General features: G+C 54.4%; 1 protein-coding gene across 1 annotated transcript in view; it reads left to right on the forward strand.

The window, feature by feature from the left end:
• NCOA1 (nuclear receptor coactivator 1) overlaps window positions 1-19385 on the forward strand; it is a gene marked incomplete at its 5' end in the record, with an annotated part of 79148 nt that overhangs the window by 57991 nt on the left and 1772 nt on the right. The window contains 7 exons of the mRNA XM_014937947.1: window positions 2792-2918; window positions 7803-7971; window positions 10809-11123; window positions 11893-11994; window positions 14885-15284; window positions 17096-17270; window positions 18371-18554. Of these exons, the coding sequence (XP_014793433.1) occupies window positions 2792-2918; window positions 7803-7971; window positions 10809-11123; window positions 11893-11994; window positions 14885-15284; window positions 17096-17270; window positions 18371-18554 (1472 nt within the window). The remainder of the gene's footprint in view (window positions 1-2791; window positions 2919-7802; window positions 7972-10808; window positions 11124-11892; window positions 11995-14884; window positions 15285-17095; window positions 17271-18370; window positions 18555-19385) is intronic.

The following is a 19385-nucleotide window of genomic DNA, read 5'->3' on the forward strand; positions in this document are numbered from 1 at the left end:
AGGTGGAACTCGAGCATCACCGTTCACCCACAGCTTCTCACGAGCAACAAGATTCCACTTGGTCTTTTCTCTGTTCTCACATGGGTAGTTTCAGAATCACATGGGGTTGGAAGGGACCTCTGGAGATCATCTCCTCCAACCCCCTCCCAGAGCAGGTCCCACCCAGAGCAGGTTGCACAGGAACGTGTCCAGGTGGGGTTTGAATGTCTCCAGAGAAAGAGACTCCACCACCTCTCTGGGCAGCCTCTTCCAGGGCTCTGCCACCCTCACAGGAAAGAAGTTCCTCCTCATGTTGAGATGGAACTTCCCACATCCCAGTTGGTGCCCGTTGCCCCTTGTCCTGTCCTCGGGCACCACTGAGAAGAGTCTGGCCCCATCCTCTTGCCATCTGCCCTTTAGCTCTTGCTCAGCATCGATGAGATCCCCTCTCAGTCTGCTCTTCTCCAGCTGAACAGCCCCAGGTCCCTCAGCCTTTCCTCAGCAGAGAGATGCTTCAGCCCCTGAACATCTTCGTAGCCTCCGCTGTCCCCTCTCCAGCAGTTCCCTGTCCTTCTGGAACTGGGGGGCATTGATCAGCATTGATGAGATCCCCATTTTCAGACAAAAGAAAGACTTTTCTGTCCCTCCTGGCTCCCGAGGAGGCACAGTTCCCTGTCCTTCTGGAACTGGGGGGCATTGATCAGCATTGATGAGATCGCCATTTTCAGACAAAAGAAAGACTTTTCTGTCCCTCCTGGCTCCCGAGGAGGCTGCATCCCCTGCCCAAGTGGTGGTGGTGGCTCAGGTTCCCCTGCCACTGGCCAAGGTTTAATTTCCATGAAGATCAGAGCACGGGTGGTGCGTCAGGACATCTGTAGAAGCAACAGTCTCACCTCACCATGCTGGAATTGTTGATGGCAAAACACCACAGACCTCGCCATGAGCTGTTTTGGCAGCTTGGGGTCCAGAGGGTTATGGATGCTGCTTCTCTGCCCTCTTCCGCTCCCCTCGGTGTGTCGAACGATGCTGAACGTGATGTGGAAGAGGGACCTTGCCACCGTGCAGTGGGGCTCTCCAACGGCTGGACTGTGGGTGCAGAAAGCAAATCACCCAGATCTCATCTTCTCGTGGCCACATGGGACTAGAAGAGCTGCAGGATTCACCCCCTGTCCCCTCTCTGGTGTTGGCCAGGCTTGGGAGCTCCTGGTTTGGGCAGGTTCTCAACAAGGAGAACATCACAGGAGAGCATTCCTTCCCCTCCGGGGACACACGGTGTCGTTGCAGCACTCGCAGCTATAAAATATGAATTATTTTACATCCTGCCCTGATGCTCGTGAAGCCACAGCTGGGTCTGGCTACCTCGAGGAGGGTCACCTCGAGGAGGGTCACCCCAGTAAATGATGCTGTGCTCGGGAAGATCTGTCACCTTCAGCATCTGAGGAACATTTTGGGGCAAATTGAGGAAGGATTGAGGATGGACCACACCGTGACTGTGCCACGAGCTTCTCTGGAGCTGCCGTGGCTGCCTCTGGCACTGCCAGGATCCGCCTGTTGCCAAGCAACCTTAGAGGCTTTTTTAAAGAAATTTGGAGAACTAAGGGGGTGCTGGGCAGGAGCTGCTGTGCCGGTGCCTGCACTGGGAATGCTGAGCATTCCCCAGCTGGAATTCCCTCCCCTCCTTCCCCTCAGGGCTCTTATTTTCTCTTTTTTTTTGAAACAAACTCCACGATCTGGGTGGCACGTGAAGCTGGTGGCTCCGTGTGACAACAGCAGAGACACGAGGCACAGGGTTTTCAAGCAAATAATGTATTTTTGGGGGGAAAAGAACCGGCGCAGCTGAGCTTGGTTAAAAGAAGAGAGATTTTCATCTTTAGGAGCAGCCTTCAGCAGCAAATCTCTTAGAAACTCGGGGTTTTGGCATGGGGGTGGCCACCGATAGCCCAGAGATGCCACCCCAGCCAGAAGAGTGCTTCTCCCTCTGGTGTCCACCTCCTTGGATCTCTAGGGGCTGGTCCAGCTGAGAGGCCCTTTGATCTTGGGTCCCAGTTCCCATTTCAAAATGGGATGACGTCAAGTCTCCAGCCTCGTAAATCTCTCTCGTCCTGGGCTTGGGCTCCAAGTTCTGCTACAACTTAATTTAATTGCATTGGCTCCTTTCCCTCTGCAAATTAACTTTTCTCTAGAAGAGAGGCAGAAGATGCTGATGGGTGTGGGATATTTTTTAAGCTAAAATCTTCGGTGGTAACAATTTTGCCTTCGAGAAGAAACCCTCCGACTTGTCTAAAGTTTGAAAAACTTGCACGAAATGTGCTGAAAAGGGAAACATTTTAATAGGGTTGGCACATGCTGGGTGAGCAGGGTCACGGAGATCTGCTGCGCGGGCAGGATCTGCGTAGGTTTTTCACCCAGAAGCTTGTGCTGATGATTAATGGTGGGGAAACCTCACCTGGTGTCTGTAACTTTGGGTTGAAAAGAGCCCTAACTGGTCAATCTCGGCATCCCTTTTGGGGAAATGGTGGGGAAACCTCACCTGGTGTCTGTAACTTTGGGTTGAAAACTCACAGAGATCTGCTGCCCGGGCAGGATCTGCGTAGGTTTTCACCCAGAAGCTTGTGCTGATGATTAATGGTGGGGAAACCTCACCTGGTGTCTGTAACTTTGGGTTGAAAAGAGCCCTAACTGGTCAATCTCGGCATCCCTTTTGGGGATGTTTTAGGACATCCTGTTGCTCCGAGCTTGCCCGGTCTCCCTGAGTCTTGTCCACACACTAACTTTTCCTCCCCCTCGTCCTCCTTTTTTCCCCCCACCCCAGGGATGCCTGAGCTGGAGATGGGGGTGCCGGATCACCAGTTTGGACAGCCGGGGATGGGGGAGCAGATCCCCTGGGCGGATAACGGCATGGCAGCCATGAACCGAGGCACGCTCAATAAACCCGAAGAGTAAGTACCATGGGGCTGGTGGCTTCCCAACCTCTCCCAGGAGAACATCGGGATGTCCTCCTGCATGGGTCAAAGAGATGGTGGCCTTTGGTGCCAGCCTGGAGACCCGGCAAGGGCAAACTGGGACAAGCACGACTGTGGTGGTTGATGGTGGCACCATGAAGTGCTGGGACACGGGGTGTGAAGGGTGGTACAGTGGGAGAGATGACACCTGTTCTCTCTCTAGGCACAAGTGTGTGAGTAGACAAGGAAGGTGGGTTGGGGAGAGACATCCAGGGTATGTCTGGACCTGAATAATCCCAGAATCATCATGGGATGGCCGTATATCCATGGCAGAGCCAAGGATGCTGCAAGTCCCCAGTGTCCCTTGCCTGTGCCACGGCCAATACTTGGGTGGGTGTTCTCCAGCAGCTTCTCGCCGGGGACAGTGGTGGGATCTGGAGAACCACGGGACAGTTTTGTGTTTTCACATGATTGCAGCTCTTTTCAGTCCCCATGTGCTTCTGGCTTCAGCTAAAACACCCACAAGTTCTAATCCAAGGTCCAATAACCCCCTCTAGTTTTCTGGCCGCCTTTTTTGGGTCCAAGGAGCAGCCAAGGGGTCATCACCAGCCCAAAGTCCAAGGTCACTGCTTGGTTATAAAGGGGTTGGAGGCGACTGTGGGTCAGATACTTTGGGACAGAAGGTCAGAAAGGTGGTGAGCCCTGCTGATGGAGCTCGGTGGGCAATGTCCTGCCACCCCAAAGTCCTCGCTGAGGATCAGCAATGCTCATGGAGATGGATTTGATGAGGACGGGAGGTGAATCCCTGCCCCTGGCCCCAGGGAGGGCTTCAGGTGCCTGGTTTAAGAGCCAGCACCGATGAGCTCTGCACGGATCCTCCTGCCAAAGCCCAGCCCTGCTTTGCGGAGAGGCAGAATTTCCTCTATTAATTAAAGTCTTTAGCAGATGAGCTCAGTCTCAGTTGTGCAGTCATGAAGAAGACACGTGTAAGAGCTGTATCTGAGCAAGCCGGTAGCCAGACATCTTTTTCTCAGGGCTAAATTTGGATTAATTTCTAAAAGCTCTTCGCTCAGCCCAAGAAGGAGAGTTTCCTAAGTGGTGTCTGCTGCAACTGGATCTTGGACTTCTGCTGGGAAGACTTAGCCTCTTGTTGCTCGGAAGAGCTGGGAGATAAAACAAATCCTCATTTAATTGAGCATTTATATCAGCCCGAGCCCTCACCACAAGGAAGTAACTTCCCTTTTAAGGCTTGTGGGTGCCCTCATTTTGTTGGGATAAGATCCGTGGGGGCACACCTGGCAAGGGGTGGAGCTGCTAGAAAAATCTTAGCTGTTTTTTAAGCTACAAATGTTCTTTAGAATGCTGCTTATGGGATAAAAATGACCTTACCTTACTCAGCAGCCCTGAGCTCCGAGCACTGAGTCACCCTGGCCAGCTGGAGACGTTTTTGTCTCCCCAGCTGGGAGGAAAGGAGCTGGATTTTCTTCTGGCTCACTCTTTGACGCAGGATTATGGAGCAAGGATCAGGGTTGGCGTTGGAAGGCTTGGGACCTGCGCAGGTATCAAGGAGGAGAGATGTTGGGCAAGACTCCTCAGGTGGGAAAAACATGAGGGAGTTGCTCCTGGGGTGGTTTTCAGGGCAAAGGAGGTGTCAGGAGACAAGGTGCAAGGTCAGATCGGTGGACCAGCGGCATCTGCCCGAAGCCTGGTGAGATTTGGAGGTAACCCATCTTGCTTTTGGTTTCAGCCACACTTGAAAATTGCAGCCTGGTTAAGGTTTCACAAGGTCGTATTTGATTTTCTTGGCTTTGAGGGGGGAGAAAGCAAGGAAAACCATGCTGCGTGGTGGGACTCCCATGGCTTCTTCGGCTCCCTGTGGCAAGGTTGGGCTCCCCACATGGTGGAGCCAACAGAAGAGCCAACACACGGACCGGGGCCACGAGATGACAGCAAGATGAGAGGTAGAGGGCTCCTCATCCTGGTGAGCATCCATTCATCCTGAATTAGGGTCTCTGGGCAGGGGTGGCTCCTGCCAGAGGTGGTCAACAGACACAACACTGGAAGAAGCTGGTTCCCAGTGCAGTATCCTCTGATTACTGAAGTCTGATGGAGCTCCATGGGTGAGACCTGCCTTGGCAGCATCTTGGTGGGATCTAACCACTTCCATCTAGTGGTGTAGTGATCAACTACAAAACCCCTGCTTCTGCTGCAGCCAAGAGAAGAGATTCTGCTGGGGAAAAGCCTCTGGACTTTGGTCCTCAAGACCTGCAGATGTGCTCCAGCTGGGGAGGACACGCTTGTCCTGGGAGATGCCCACAGTCCCAGCGGCTTCTTGTCCACCCGACGGAGGCCAGGGTCGGAGCGAGCGGACAATGCCTTTGCGGGGTGGATATTATGGGACCAAGAAATAATATTTCAGCTAAGATCAAACCAGAAGAGATTTTGCTTTGGAGGTTGTGAAAGTTTCCCAGCTGGGAGGTTCGTGTTCTCTGGAGGTGGGCTGAGGTCCTGGCCTTGCTTGAGGAGCTGGTGGTGGCCAGATTTCCCAGCTCCGGGTGTCCCGGGGAAACGGGAGCTTCCTTTTTAAATTCTCACCTTCCCCAAATCCTCCTGTGCCTTCGCCTCTCGATGAAGTGTAGTGGCTACAACATCCCCTCTCAGGCATAAGTGCTCTTGCGTCTTCTGCAGAAGAGGGACACCTTGGGCCACGTCCAAGGCTCCTGGAACCGAGTCCAGGTCGCTGTTCTCACATGTGTTCCTCTAATCCCCCAAGGTCAAACATGCCACCCCAGGGCCTGATTTGGTTGCCTCAGCGCTGGCACCCGGTGCCATCGGAGATGCCAGCGGTCTGTAGGACATCTGTGCAGGGCTGAAGTCCTGCGCCCTTTCGCAGCAGCGGTTGGAGGCCACACCAGGGAGATGTTTTACAGGACCTCGAGCAGCATTTCACACCATCTCCGTGAGGAGTTGAATTTCTCCTCTTCGCCGTACGCAGAATCAGAGTTTCCACCTTAAAAAAAAAAAGCCTTGTAGGATTCCAGGGGATAGAAAACCTTTGGATGGGGAATTGGGGACATGATGCACTGGGTCCAAGATCTCCTTCTCCCATCATTACCTGCCTGGAGCCTCATCTGAACCCCACCGTGGCACGGTGCTGGAGGAGAGGAGTGGGGAGGAAGGCTTTGGATCAGGCTGCAAAGCAGGGCACGCTGGAAGTTTATTTACTAAAAGGTTGTATTTTCCCCACTGTTTCTCTCTAAACCAACTTCTCCCATCCACGTGGAGGTCCGGCACGGCCTGAAGAGATGGTGCCAACCTGACTCCCTCCTCTACCTGCTTGCTCATGTGGAGAAGCAGCTTCTTCTCACCTTCCCCTGCAAGAACCATGTCTGTGCAGTGAACTTTGGCCGCTGAAAAAGGGGGGTTTGATAGGAGCAGCAGGTGGCAAGGACCTTGGCTGTGGAGGGAAACCAGCCCAGCTCTTCACCTCCATCTCCCCTCTCTGCTCCTGCTCTGCAACTCCAGAAATCCCAGCGCCCAGTATTCCTTTTTCCCTGGATCAGGCTGCGTGTGTTGGCTTTGCAGGGGCTTGGCTTGTGTTCCTTACTGTACATCTGGTCCTCATCTGGAGCTGAAGGGATAAACATGTCTGCAGCTTGGGAACCGCTGGCATGTTCTGCGCCCTCGCCTCGGTGCCTGGCTGCGAGCGTGATGTGCCACGGCCAAGCTGGATCAGGCTGCAAAGCAGGGCACGCTGGAAGTTTATTTACTAAAAGGTTGTATTTTCCCCACTGTTTCTCTCTAAACCAACTTCTCCCATCCACGTGGAGGTCCGGCACGGCCTGAAGAGATGGTGCCAACCTGACTCCCTCCTCTACCTGCTTGCTCATGTGGAGAAGCAGCTTCTTCTCACCTTCCCCTGCAAGAACCATGTCTGTGCAGTGAACTTTGGCCGCTGAAAAAGGGGGGTTTGATAGGAGCAGCAGGTGGCAAGGACCTTGGCTGTGGAGGGAAACCAGCCCAGCTCTTCACCTCCATCTCCCCTCTCTGCTCCTGCTCTGCAACTCCAGAAATCCCAGCGCCCAGTATTCCTTTTTCCCTGGATCAGGCTGCGTGTGTTGGCTTTGCAGAGGCTTGGCTTGTGTTCCTTACTGTACATCTGGTCCTCATCTGGAGCTGAAGGGATAAACATGTCTGCAGCTTGGGAACCGCTGGCATGTTCTGCGCCCTCGCCTCGGTGCCTGGCTGCGAGCGTGATGTGCCACGGCTCTCTGCGCCCTGTCAGCCCCAGCAAATCCCATTGACTCCAATTAGTCACGTCATTGGAATGTCTCTCATTACATATTAATCTGATTCCCAAAGAATATTGAGCGAGCGTTGCAGAAATCTTTAATTTTTTTTTTTATTATTATTTTTTTTTTCTCTTTGAGGCCGAAAGGTTCCCCTTTTGCCTTCAGCTGTTTCGCTTCCAGCTGCTCTGGCTCCATCCAAGCCTCCCCGACTTTCCGTGCCGGCAGAAGTTTTGCTCTGCCTCCTGCTGTCCTGCCCAAAAAAAACCAACCAAAACCAAAAAACCACCAAAAAAACCCACGCCTGCGGGAAGCAAAGCCTGCAAAAGCACCAAAGTTTTCTTCCCAGACCTCACCAAAACGCTGTCCGGGCTTCGTTTCTTGGAGAGGTTCATCCTTCCCAAGCAGGTTCTGGCATTGGGCTTGAGTTGGAGCTGGTGTCGGAGCCGGGGGGGACACGAGGCTCCATCCAGGATGATGTGGTGGGGTGGGAGTGAGTCCCTGCAGCTCCAGGGGCTCCCAGCATCTCCCAGCTCATCCTCCTCCCAGCTTCGTCAACCCTAACGAGCTTCTCGGCTTCTTCTCCCTGCAGCCAGTGCATCACCTCGCAGCTGGACGAGCTCCTGTGTCCTCCCACCACCCCGGAGGGTCGGAACGACGAGAAGGCCCTGCTGGAGCAGCTCGTCTCCTTCCTCAGCGGCAAAGACGAGACGGAGCTGGCCGAGCTGGACCGAGCTCTCGGCATCGACAAACTGGTCCAGGTAAAAGAGAGGAACCTCTGGTGGGACTTAGAGGAGGTCACACCCCCGGGGCCAGATGTTGAGGTTTGACGTGGGCCCGGAGGAGGATTTCCAACATCTGGCGCGTAACGGGAGGCCAGATGTGAGTGGGAACACACGAGCGCGTCGGATTGAGAGACGATACTTAACACCACGCCATTCTCTCCCGTCCCACCCCCCCCCTACTTATCCCCCCCCTCCAAAAAAGCTGGAAAACAGCCCCGTGAAATGCAATATCTCGCTTTTCAGACGCCATCCCCCATGAGAACCAGCAGCCTGGCAAAGAGGCGGCCGAGCCGGTTCAGCCCCCGGGGCGGCTCATGTAACGGGGAGAACTGGCAGGCTGTCCCCCTTCCCCACCTTACTGGGGTAGGGGGGGGGGTTTAGGGCACGGAGGAGCCTTCCAGCTGGAATCCCACAGCTTGGGATTCCTGAGCTCGCTTGGGTTGTGTTGCCTAATAATATATCTAATGGCCTGGCCGGTATGAAACCCTGCAGCCCTTACTGTCACGATTGGCTTACAGTGCAGCTGCCCTTCTCTCTCTGCTTGAACCCACAGGGGAAAAAAAAACAACCCAAAATAATAAATGAGGTTTGCTTTTAGAGGTGCTGTTGTAGTGGGATGGCACTGGGGCCCTGGTTTCTGCTGCTGAGCTCTGGTGGAGACTCCCCCTTTGCAGATATCCAGGGGGCTGGATGCTTCCAAAGGGCCCAGGGTTTCATAAATAATAGGGGGAGAAAGGAGGCTGCGGGGATGCCAACGAGGGAACGTGGAAAACGAGAGGGATCGCTTGGGGTTTGTCTCTGAGCAGCTTCTTTTTCCGTGCCCCGTCGCGCTCACACGCAGGCTTTTTCCAAAACAAAGAGCAGAATCAAAAGCCTGTGAATAAACGTGAGGTCCTAAGAGAGAAGCTTCTCGGAGCAAATCCCTCTGGTTGCTCCGGGCCTCATCCTGCACCCTTTAAGCCCGGAGGTGGCACATCTTCTGTGGCCCTGACGTGCTGGGAGGGTTTCTCTTTCCATCAGTGATGTGAGGGACCCGTCAGTGAGTTGATTCCCCAGCCAGGTATTTGCCACGTCCCTTTTCTCAAGGCTGTGCCTCCAAAATCACCACCTGCCCTTCTGTTTTAACAAGTTGGAGGTAGGGAGCTGAGCTTCTCCTGTCCCTCACGCTGGAGATGCCTCTCGCCAAAGATACAGCTGCAACAGCTCAGTGTTCTCACAAGGGTTTTGCAGACTCAGCTCCCCAGAACCCTTTCCTGCACCAAAGAGGTTCCAGCAGCATCAAGATGCGGGTTTTTGATGCCCTTGAACCATGCCCAGTGTCCCTGTGCCAATCTGGCCCTTCCCCTGCCAAGGAGGACCTGTTTCAGGGGGCAGATTATCTCATATTTGGACCCCGACCCAGCTTTGCTCCCATCCAGGGATCATTTCGTTAATGGGAATCTTGGGCTTTTTCCATGGCTTCAGCTGAACCTCAGAAATATTTGGAATAGTTCCACGAAATATTTGCTTGAAATACATCTTTAGAGAAAACAACATGTCAGCATAAAGGCATTTTTTTTGAGGGGGAGAGGAATAAAAGGTGTTGATAGTTCCCCTCCAGGATGTGTTATTGGCAGGTGAGGGTCCACATCCCCTGGGGCAGAGTTTGGGGATTTACTCTGACTTCACCAAACCCACCCTCTTCTCCACAGACGTGGTGGGATGAGGTGCTGGAGGTATCTGCACCAAGTTTAATCCAGAGGCAGCTGGAAACTGGGTGGCTTGGGGAGAGAAGTGTAAAAGAGCCTCATTTCAGCAGGTCTGTGGTTTCTGGCCACCGCAGGCTGCTGGTTTATGTCCCGGTATCCAGCCCTTGAACCATGAAAACTCTGTCTTAATTTATCTTAAGGAATTTTTCCCCACCACCGTTCCCATACCCTCATCCCTGCCTTTGAGCCTCAGTCCTTTGATGGGCACCATCTACCCAAATCCCAAAGGCGGTGGGATTGGGGGGTGGTTTGTGTGTGTGGTTTCTCTGAACACAATTTTGTTCTTAACCCTCAAACCCGGTTTGAGGATTCTGGCTCCGAGGTGTCACTTCTTCACCAGTTCATAGGTCAAACACCAGATTTCTTGGCTTGAGTCGAGCTAGAGCAGCGCAGAATGGCTTCTTACCATGATTTGCTGGTGGGGAAATCATCCCCCAGCTGTGACACATCCCATTTGTCTAGGAATGGTTGTACTCTTGACCAGAATGTCCTGTCTCCCATGGGTTCCCAGTGAGGGCTGTCCCAGGAGGATGGTTGTGCTTCTCCATCAGCTCTCCTGGGCTCAGCTCCTTGGAGGTGGCCTGTGTCCGAGGTGCTTTTGGGGCAGATGGGGACCTGAAACACCCTACCCTCTTCCTCCAGCCAAGCCTCCGAGGCTGCATAAAAATAGGAAAGGAAAGAGAGCACAAACTGTTTCCTGCATTCAGGTCTGTCCAACCAGGGAGGCAGAGGAGGCAGAGGAAGGCAGCATCACCTGCACCCCCCAGGGGGATGAGCCCTGAGCCCTCCAGAAAAGCCTGAACTTGGTCTTTGCTCCCAAACAAGCCCAAAAAAATAATTTTCAACCCTGTAAGGTTTGCTAAGCCCTGGGGATGGGATGTTTAATGCCCTTCCTGACAGAGTTCACATGGGCTGGAGCCTGGCCCAGGGGTGAGGGTGACAAGCAGCAGCATCCTGATGAGCTGGTCCATACTGGACATGTCCTCCATCCCCTCCGAGCTCTCCTGGGAAGGGTCGGGTGCCTGGTGGAGCTCCAAAGTGATTTTTTCCTCCCTCCTTTTCCAGGGCGGTGGGCTGGAAGCCCTGACGGAGCGGTTCCAGCCCCAACAAGCCACCCCACCTCTCATGATGGAGCAGAAACCCGGCATGTACCCCCAGCCTTACTCCTCAGCCTCTCCCACCACCAACCTCCCCGGCGCCTTCCCCGGCATGGTCAGGCAGAAGCCCTCCTTCGGCCCGGTGCCGGTGCAGGTACCCCCGCCCCGCGGCGCCTTCCCCACCAACATGGCCATGCAACCCCGGCAGACCCTCAACAGACCCCCCACGGCCCCCAACCAGCTGCGACTTCAGCTGCAGCAGCGGCTGCAGGGGCAGCAGCAGGTAATTCATTCTTCCCCTTCCTCCCCATCCCGGGGCTGCGGGGATGGAGGGACCCTCCCTCCTGCCTGGAGCCCAGCCATCCCGATCGGAAGGGGTGGGATGGGGTGGGAAGCTCCTGGATTGGAGTTTTGAAGGTCTCCTTGGATTTTTTTATTGGGGGGGCAGCCCAGCCATCCCAATTGGAAGGGATGGGACGGGTGAGAAGCTCCTGGATCAGAGTTTTGAAGGTCTCCTTGGATTTTTTTATTGGGGGGGCAGCCCAGCCATCCCGATTGGAAGGGGTGGGATGGGTGGGAAGCTCCTGGATCGGAGTTTTGAAGGTCTCCTTGGATTTTTTTATTGGGGGGGCAGCCCAGCCATCCCGATTGGAAGGGGTGGGATGGGTGGGAAGCTCCTGGATCGGAGTTTTGAAGGTCTCCTTGGATTTTTGTATTAGGGGGGGACCCTCCCTCCTGCCTGCAGCCCAGCCATCCCAATTGGAAGGGGTGGGACGGGTGGGAAGCTCCTGGATTGGAGTTTTGAAGGTCTCCTTGGATTTTTTTATTAGGGGGGGCAGCCCAGCCGTCCTGATCAGAAGGGGTGGGATGGGGTGGGAAGCTCCTGGATTGGAGTTTTGAAGGTCTCCTTGGATTTTTTTATTAGGGGGGGACCCTCCCTCCTGCCTGCAGCCCAGCCATCCCAATTGGAAGGGGTGGGATGGGGTGGGAAGCTCCTGGATCAGAGTTTTGAAGGTCTCCTTGGATTTTTTTATTTCTTTTCTCCCCTCCAGCTGATCCATCAGAACCGACAAGCGATCCTCAACCAGTTTGCAGCCAATTCCCCCGTGGGCATCAACATGCGGGCGGGGATGCAGCAGCAGATCACGCCGCAGGTGAGGGGGATGTGCCACGGTCCCCCCCCCCGGGCTGGGCATGGGGGGTGTCCCTGCTGACTGTGGGGAGGTCGGACTAGATGACCTTTGGAGGTCCCTTCCAGCCTGGACCTTTCTATGATTCTAAAACTGGGGGGGTTGATCCCTGCACCCTCCCTGGTTCCCCTCTGTCATTCATGGGAGAGAAGAACTCTCCCACCTGCAGAAAGGTGGCTCCAAGATGAGCTGCTGTGGGGTTTTTTTGTTGTTTCACAATTATTCCAGCTCCTCCACCTCCTCAAGGTCAAAATACTTCATTATTGCTTAAGAGAAGGATGAGCTAAAGCATTTCATTGAGAGGGATTTTTAGGAAATAGATGCCATCCTTTAAATACCGGAATCTCCGGTAACTCTCCTTATCGATGCTGCAAATCCCCAGGCCCTAAAGTTCTTCTTGGGCTTCTAATAAAGTGGATGAAACATCTGTTGGGTACGAGGAGAAGCTGGAAAGCATAGCTGGCTTCTGGTGACTTTATTCCATTTCTTGGAGGAGCCTTTGCCTTTTCGGGAAGTGGCGCAACATCCCGAATGTGCCGTGGGGAGCGTTAGTGACAGGGAAGGGGATGTAGGAGCTCCCTTTGTAGCTCCGATTTCAGCCACTGATGGTTTTGTCAGGCTTCTTAAGGTGATTAATTCCAACAATTCCATATGGGGAATGAGCCCATGGTCATGGAAGAGCTCATAGGATGAGGGTTTTTTAACAGCTCGCGGCCAAAAGAGCTGAGGTCAGGGATCCTGGGCTCTGGCACATGGGAGCGTCCCAGTGAGGGTGGAAGAAGCAGGTCCCACAGAGGAGAGGGGTGGTTGGTGGCAGCCAGGTGACCTGAGAGCCTCCTTTCCCGGCTCAGGGGATCATAGAATCATAGAATTGTCCAGGTTGGACAATTTCAGACCATTGAGTCCAACCATGAACCCTCCACTGCCAAACCCACCACTGACCCATGTCCCTCAGCACCTGGAGTGTGATGGGTCTGAAGGAATCATAGAGTCGGTTTGGTTGGAAAAGACCTTTCAGCTCATCGAGTCCAACCATCAACCCACCACTGACAAACCCACCACTGACCCATGTCCCTCAGCACCACGTCTGCCCGGCTTTGAAATCCCTCCAGGGATGGGGACTCCACCACTGCCCTGGGCAGCCTCTGCCAAGGCTTCACAACCCTTTTGGGGAAGAAATGTTCCCTAATATCCATCCTAAATCTCCCCTGGTGACACTTGAGGATGCTCCAGCTCCTGGAGCTTTGCCATTCAGCAGGTGCAGAGGCTGATCTTTAATATCTCCACCCCGCCCTGCCCTGCGGCGATGCCAACGGGCTGATTTACAGCATTCCAGGGCTTTTTCAAGACACTGGAACAGGTTGCCCAGGGAAGTTGTGGATGCCCCATCCCTGGAAGTGTTCAAGGCCAGGCTGGATGTGGCCTTGAGCAACCTGCTCTAGTGGGAGGTGTCCCTGCCCATGGCAGGGGAGTTGGAACTAGATGATCCTTGAGGTCCCTTCCAACCCAAACCATTCTATGATTCTATCTTCAACTAGACCAGGTTGCTTGAAGCCCTGTCCAACCTGACCTGGAATGGTTCCAGGGATGGGGCAACCACCGTCTCTCTGGGCAACCTGGGCCAAGGGTTTTACCCCCCTCAGTGAAAAACTTCTCCCTAATATCTAGTCTGAGTTTCCCCTCTTTTGGTTTAAAGCCATCACCCCTTGTCCTGTCCCAAGCCAGGCATTGCCCTAGGTCCTTCCACCTCGCTCTTCCTTTAGACACTGCATTTTGGGACAAGTGGGAGGTCTGGTTTAGTGATGATGCTCCTTGATTACAAGCCAGGCATTGCTGTAGGTCCTCCCACCTCGCTCTTACTTTAGACACTGCATTTTGGGACAAGCGGGAGGTCTGGTTTAGTGATGATGCTCCTTGTTTGTTGTGTGGGTGTCTATTTTTGTCAGTTGGGTTGACGGTTGGACAAGATGATCTTTGAGGTCCCTCCCAACCTAGAAGATTCTGTGAAGTGTGGTGGCAAAGCATTCCCCTCACGTTGCCTGGGCTTCCCGGTGAACCAGGACAACCAGGTGGAATCATTCTATGATTCTATGATTATTTTTCCAGCTTTCCTTGCAAACCGAGCCGGGGAAGGGGAGCACCCACGGCTCTGAGCTGGTTGCTCACCGGAGGGTAATGGTGATAACCCGGGGCATCTCCCCACCCCTCTTCTCACAGAATCGTAGTGGTTGGAAGGGACCTCAGAGATCATCGAGTCCAACCAACAACAACAACAAAAAAAATCAAAAAAAAACCAACCCCCACAAAAACCACAAACCACCACCCACCACCTAAACACGCAACAACAACCACCAAACCAAAAACCATCACCCACCCACACAGCACCCCACCACAAACCAGTAATCTTGGGCACTAGAGCATGCCCTGAAGAACCATGTCTACACGTTTCTTAAATCCCTCCAGGGATGGTGACTCCACCACCTCCCTGGGCAGCCCATTCCAATGCCTGATAACCCTTTCAGTAAAGAAATGTTTCCTAATATCCAACCTGAACTTCCCCTGGCGTAACTTGAAGCCGTTATCCCTTGTCCTGTCATCTGTAACTTGGGAGAAGAGACCGAGCCCCACCTCTACAGAGCGATAAGGTCTCCCCTCAGTCTCCTCTTCCCCAGACTGAACACCCCCAGCTCCCTCAGCCTCTCCTCGTAAGACTTGTGCTCCAGACCCCTCACCAGCTTCGTTGCCCTTCTCTGGACCCGCTCCAGCACCTCAACGTCCCTCTTGTGGTAGGGGGCCCAAAACTGGACACAGTACTCGAGGTGGGGTCTCAACCAGTGTCTCTCTTTCCCCACAGCCTCCCCTCAACGCCCAGATGCTCGCCCAGCGCCAGCGCGAGCTCTACAGCCAGCAGCACCGGCAGCGGCAGCTGATGCAGCAACGAGCCATCCTGATGAGACAGCAAAGCTTCGGCAACAACCTCCCTCCCTCCGCCGGGCTCCCCGTCCAGATGGGAGCAGCTCGTTTGCCCCAAGCTCCCCCCCAGCAGTTCCCTTACCCCCCAAACTACGGTACGACCCCAGGAAACCCACCCACCTCCACCAGTCCCTTCTCGCCCTTGGCCTCCAACCCCGAGGCGGCGCTGGCGAACCGCGGCACCATGGTGAACCGGGGCATGATGGGCGGCGTCGGGGGGCAGTTCGGCGCCGGGATGACCCCCCAGATGCAGCAGAACATCTTTCAGTATTCAGGATCAGGTACGTTGAGCGGTTGAGCGTTGGGAGAACCATCCATTGAACCATCCATTCCTTGAACTTTAGGAAGGAATTTTTCACCGAAAGAGTGGTCGGGCATTGGAATAGGCTGCCCAGGGAGGGGGGGGAGTCACCATCCCTGGCTGTGTTCAAGGGACGTTTAGATGGGGTACTGAGGGACATGGTGTAGGGGAGGACTTTGTAGAGTAGGGGAGATGGTTGGACTTGATGATCCCAAGGGTCTCTTCCAACCTCAATGATTCTATGATTCTATTCTATGATCCAGCGGTGGGGAGGGAGAGGAGGAGGGCAGGGATGAGCTGGGGCTTCCTCCTCAGGCATCTCACCCAACCCACAAACTGGTCCGGTCTCTGGTCTCCACCTCTCAAAGGGGGAGACCTTTTGTGGTTGAATCTCCAAAAATATAAAGGTATCATTTGGGCAAATTATTCTTGAATTCTTTCCTCGAAAACGGAACTGCGAGGCAGTCCCCAAAATTGTGCTTCCTTAAATATACACAGTCTGAAAAAGGCTGAAGGCCTCCTGAGATGGCTGGGATGAGCTGCAGGCACCTTATAGACTCATAGAATGGTTTGGGTGGGAAGAGACCTTAAAGATTGTCCAGTGCCACCCCCTGCCCTGGGCAGGGACACCTCCCACCACACCAGGTTGCTCCAAGCCCCCTCCAACCTGCCCTTCAACCCCTCCAGGGATGGGGCAGCCACAGCTTCTCGGGGCAACCTGGGCCAGGCTCTTACCACCCTCAGTGTGAACAATTTCTCCCCCAGATCTCATCTCAAATCTCCCCTCATGTATGAGATGGGTGAGATGGTGCAGAGTTGCCTATAGATGGGCACCATCTTGGAGGACTTCACACTGAGGGTCTCAGCGAGGTGGACATCACTGATGAGTAGAGAAAACCCCTGTGTGGCTGCAGTAGCCCTGCAGGAACCTCCTTGGGCACCTTCTCATCATTACCCTGGCTGTTTTCCAGCCAGGTGCGATGCTAAAGAGGAAACTTCTGCTGATGGAAACCACTTGAGGGGGGTTTCCCCGCTCTTTCATCCCTGAAATATTTGCGTTTGAACGATAACAGCTGCTCAAAATTCAAAAAACCAGAGACCCTGAGACCAAAAGTGGAAGCTGATGCTTCTGGTGAGGCCTCACCTTGAGTACTGTGTCCAGTTTTGGGCCCCCTACCATAAAAAAGACATTGAGGTGCTGGAGCGGGTCCAGAGAAGGGCGACAAAGATGGTGAGGGGTCTGGAGAATAAGTCTTATGAGGAGAGGCTGAGGGAGCTGGGGGTGTTCAGCCTGGAGAAGAGGAGGCTGAGGGGAGACCTTATTGCTCTCTACAACTCCCTGAAAGGAGGGTGTAGAGAGGTGGGGGTCGGTCTCTTTTCTCAAGTCACAGGCGACAGGACGAGAGGAAATGGCCTCAAGTTGCACCAGGGGAGGTTCAGGCTGGATATTAGGAAAAAAAATTTCACTGAAAGGGTCATCAGCCATTGGAATGGGCTGCCCAGGGAGGTGGTTGAGGCCCCATCCCTGGAGGTGTTCAAAAGACAGGTTGATGTAGTGCTGGGAGGTCTGGTTTAGTGATGGTGATGCTCCTTGTTTGTTGTGTGGGTGTCTATTTTTGTCAGTTGGGTTGACGGTTGGACAAGATGATCTTTAAGGTCCCTTCCAACCTAGAAGATTCTGTGATTCTGTGATTCTGTTTGATGCCAGCGGTTGCTCGGGCGGGGGGAGGAGGGAACTGGGGGTGCTGGTGGAGGGTCTGGGCACCACTGATACCATCTGTCCTCCCTCAGGCATGGGTCAGCAAAGCGAACCCGCCTTCGCCCCGTCGCTCAGCCCCAGCAGCCCCTTGATGTCACCCCAACTCCCGCCGTCGCAAAGCCCCATGCTGCAGCCCGCCCCACCCACACCGGGCTACCAGTCACCTGACATGAAGACCTGGCAGCAAGGAGCCATGGGCAACAGCAAGTAAGATCATGGTGGGCATCACCCGGAGCACACGGGAAGGAGGACAGCAAGGTGGCACCAGGGTGATGGTAGGGGGTTGGCAGTGCCCGTAGGTGACACCTGGCTGAGGACACGTGAGCTCAGGCCATGTCCTTACACCGTGACGTCCTCCAGAAGTCACCATCAACCCTTTGTCTTCACCTCGGAGGCAGCCAGAGGCCCACAGCATTTAAAAGAATGAGGACGTGTGTTGAGTAAGCCATGAAGCAGTCTTTTAATTAAACAAGTGGCTTAATTACATCTTGTGAAGGTGACCTTAGGAAACATAACAATAAATTGAGTCAAGTCCAGCAGTCCCAGGTCACTGCGTGACCCTCTTAAGATGTGTCCAGCTCTGACGTAGGGAAGCAAACGAGAAGAGTCACCAGATCCCTTGCCTTTTTTTTCATGAGTCAGATTTGAGCTTCAGATCTCCAGAAATGAGGAAAAAAACACCCCAAAAGCTCACCTTGGGGCCACCTTGCTTTGTGTCTTGGCTCTGTGAAGGTAGCTCAGTCCCAGTCAAGCAGTATGGAGCAGGAGGTTACTGGGCTGGGTGGGATGAGATGGGAGCTGTGGTGGAGGTGGGATGCTTCACCTTGTCTTGGCAATGGAGAACTGTCCTCCTGCTCCTCCTGGAGCAGAAGTTGGGCGACAAGGAGGACACTGGAGTGAAGGGGTGAACTTGGTGTCATGTAGACCAGTGCCTCGCATCTGACTAACCCTTCATCCAGCCCAAAAGCCTGTGCTGATCCCTCTCTTGGTGCTGGTGTTTCTCCTGCTCTGCCCCATCACCCTGAGGAGCCTCCTGCTCCAGCGGGGGGATGTCCCCTACATCCTACACCTGCTACAGGGTGGATGTCCCCACAGTGGCCACCTCCTTCTTACCAGCCATCATGTTGTTAAGCCACCTCCCTGTCCCCAGAGACTGGCAGGGCTTCCAAGCTTTCCACCTCAGGTGACATCGGCCTCACCGAGAGCCAGGCTGGCTTGGGCCACCCCAAGGGCTCAGCAGACACCTCGAGGTGCCTCCCACCACCACGTCCACCTGGGTTAATCATTTTTCCCCCCCTTTTTCTCAGCGTTTTCAGCCAAACTGGGCAGAACCAGGCGGCGCCCGCTCAGCAGGGAATGTACAACAACATGAGCATCACGGTCTCCATGGCAGGAGGAAACACCAACGTCCAGAACATGAACCCCATGGCCGGACAGATGCAGATGAACTCCTTGCAGATGCCCGGGATGAACTCCATGTGCTCGGAGCAGGTCAGTGACGTGTCCTTCCCGCTCCCGGGATGGTCAACCAGCTCCTGGGGGGGTTCTCCAGTCACTTCTCGGGGGTATCAGGGTCCCAAGGGGGTGACAGAGGGAGCAGCAAAGGTCTGGCATTGCCACTCTGCTGGAGCCACCAGTGCCATGGAAATGTGTGTCTTTTGGAGGTGCAGGGACGTGCCAAACATCTCCAGCCCTCCTGGTGGGCTGGTGGTGGGGCCATTTGTCCCCCATCCCTTGGAGCTGGGAAACTGGGCATGGGAATAGTCAGATACAGGACCTTGGTGCATCCCAGCCTTTTGGTGAGAGCCTCCCTGGGCCAGAGTGAGATGCCACCAACTTTTTTAGCTGCCAGGGTTTGTCTTGGTGCCATTTGGCTCGTGGGTTTGGGAGCTTGCAGCCCTCCCTGGGGAGCAGCCCCAGTGCTCGGTGAGGAAGGAGGGTGGTCCCTCCCCTGCACGGGCCAAGCTGGTGGCTTTTACCCCTCTCACTGAGCAGTTTGGGGGGCATTTAATGCTCCCCTGGGGGCAAGATCCAGCAGGTCCAGAGAGGTGATTCTGCCACTTTACTCTGCTCTGGTGAGACCTCACCTGGAGTGTTGTGTGCAGGTCTGGAGCCCTCAATATAAGAAGGATATAGACCTGATGGAGAGGGTCCAGAGGAGGGCCACAAGGATGATCAGGGGGATGGAGCACCTCTGCTACGAGGACAGGCTGAGGGAGCTGGGGTTGTTCAGCCTGGAGAAGAGGAGGCTCCGGGGAGACCTAATAGCAGCCTTCCAGTACCTGAAGGGAGCCTACAGGAAGGCTGGGGAGAGCCTGTTTA

Source organism: Calidris pugnax, unplaced genomic scaffold, assembly GCF_001431845.1.
Source record: "Calidris pugnax isolate Ruff unplaced genomic scaffold, ASM143184v1 scaffold84, whole genome shotgun sequence".
NCBI classification, from domain to species: domain Eukaryota; kingdom Metazoa; phylum Chordata; class Aves; order Charadriiformes; family Scolopacidae; genus Calidris; species Calidris pugnax.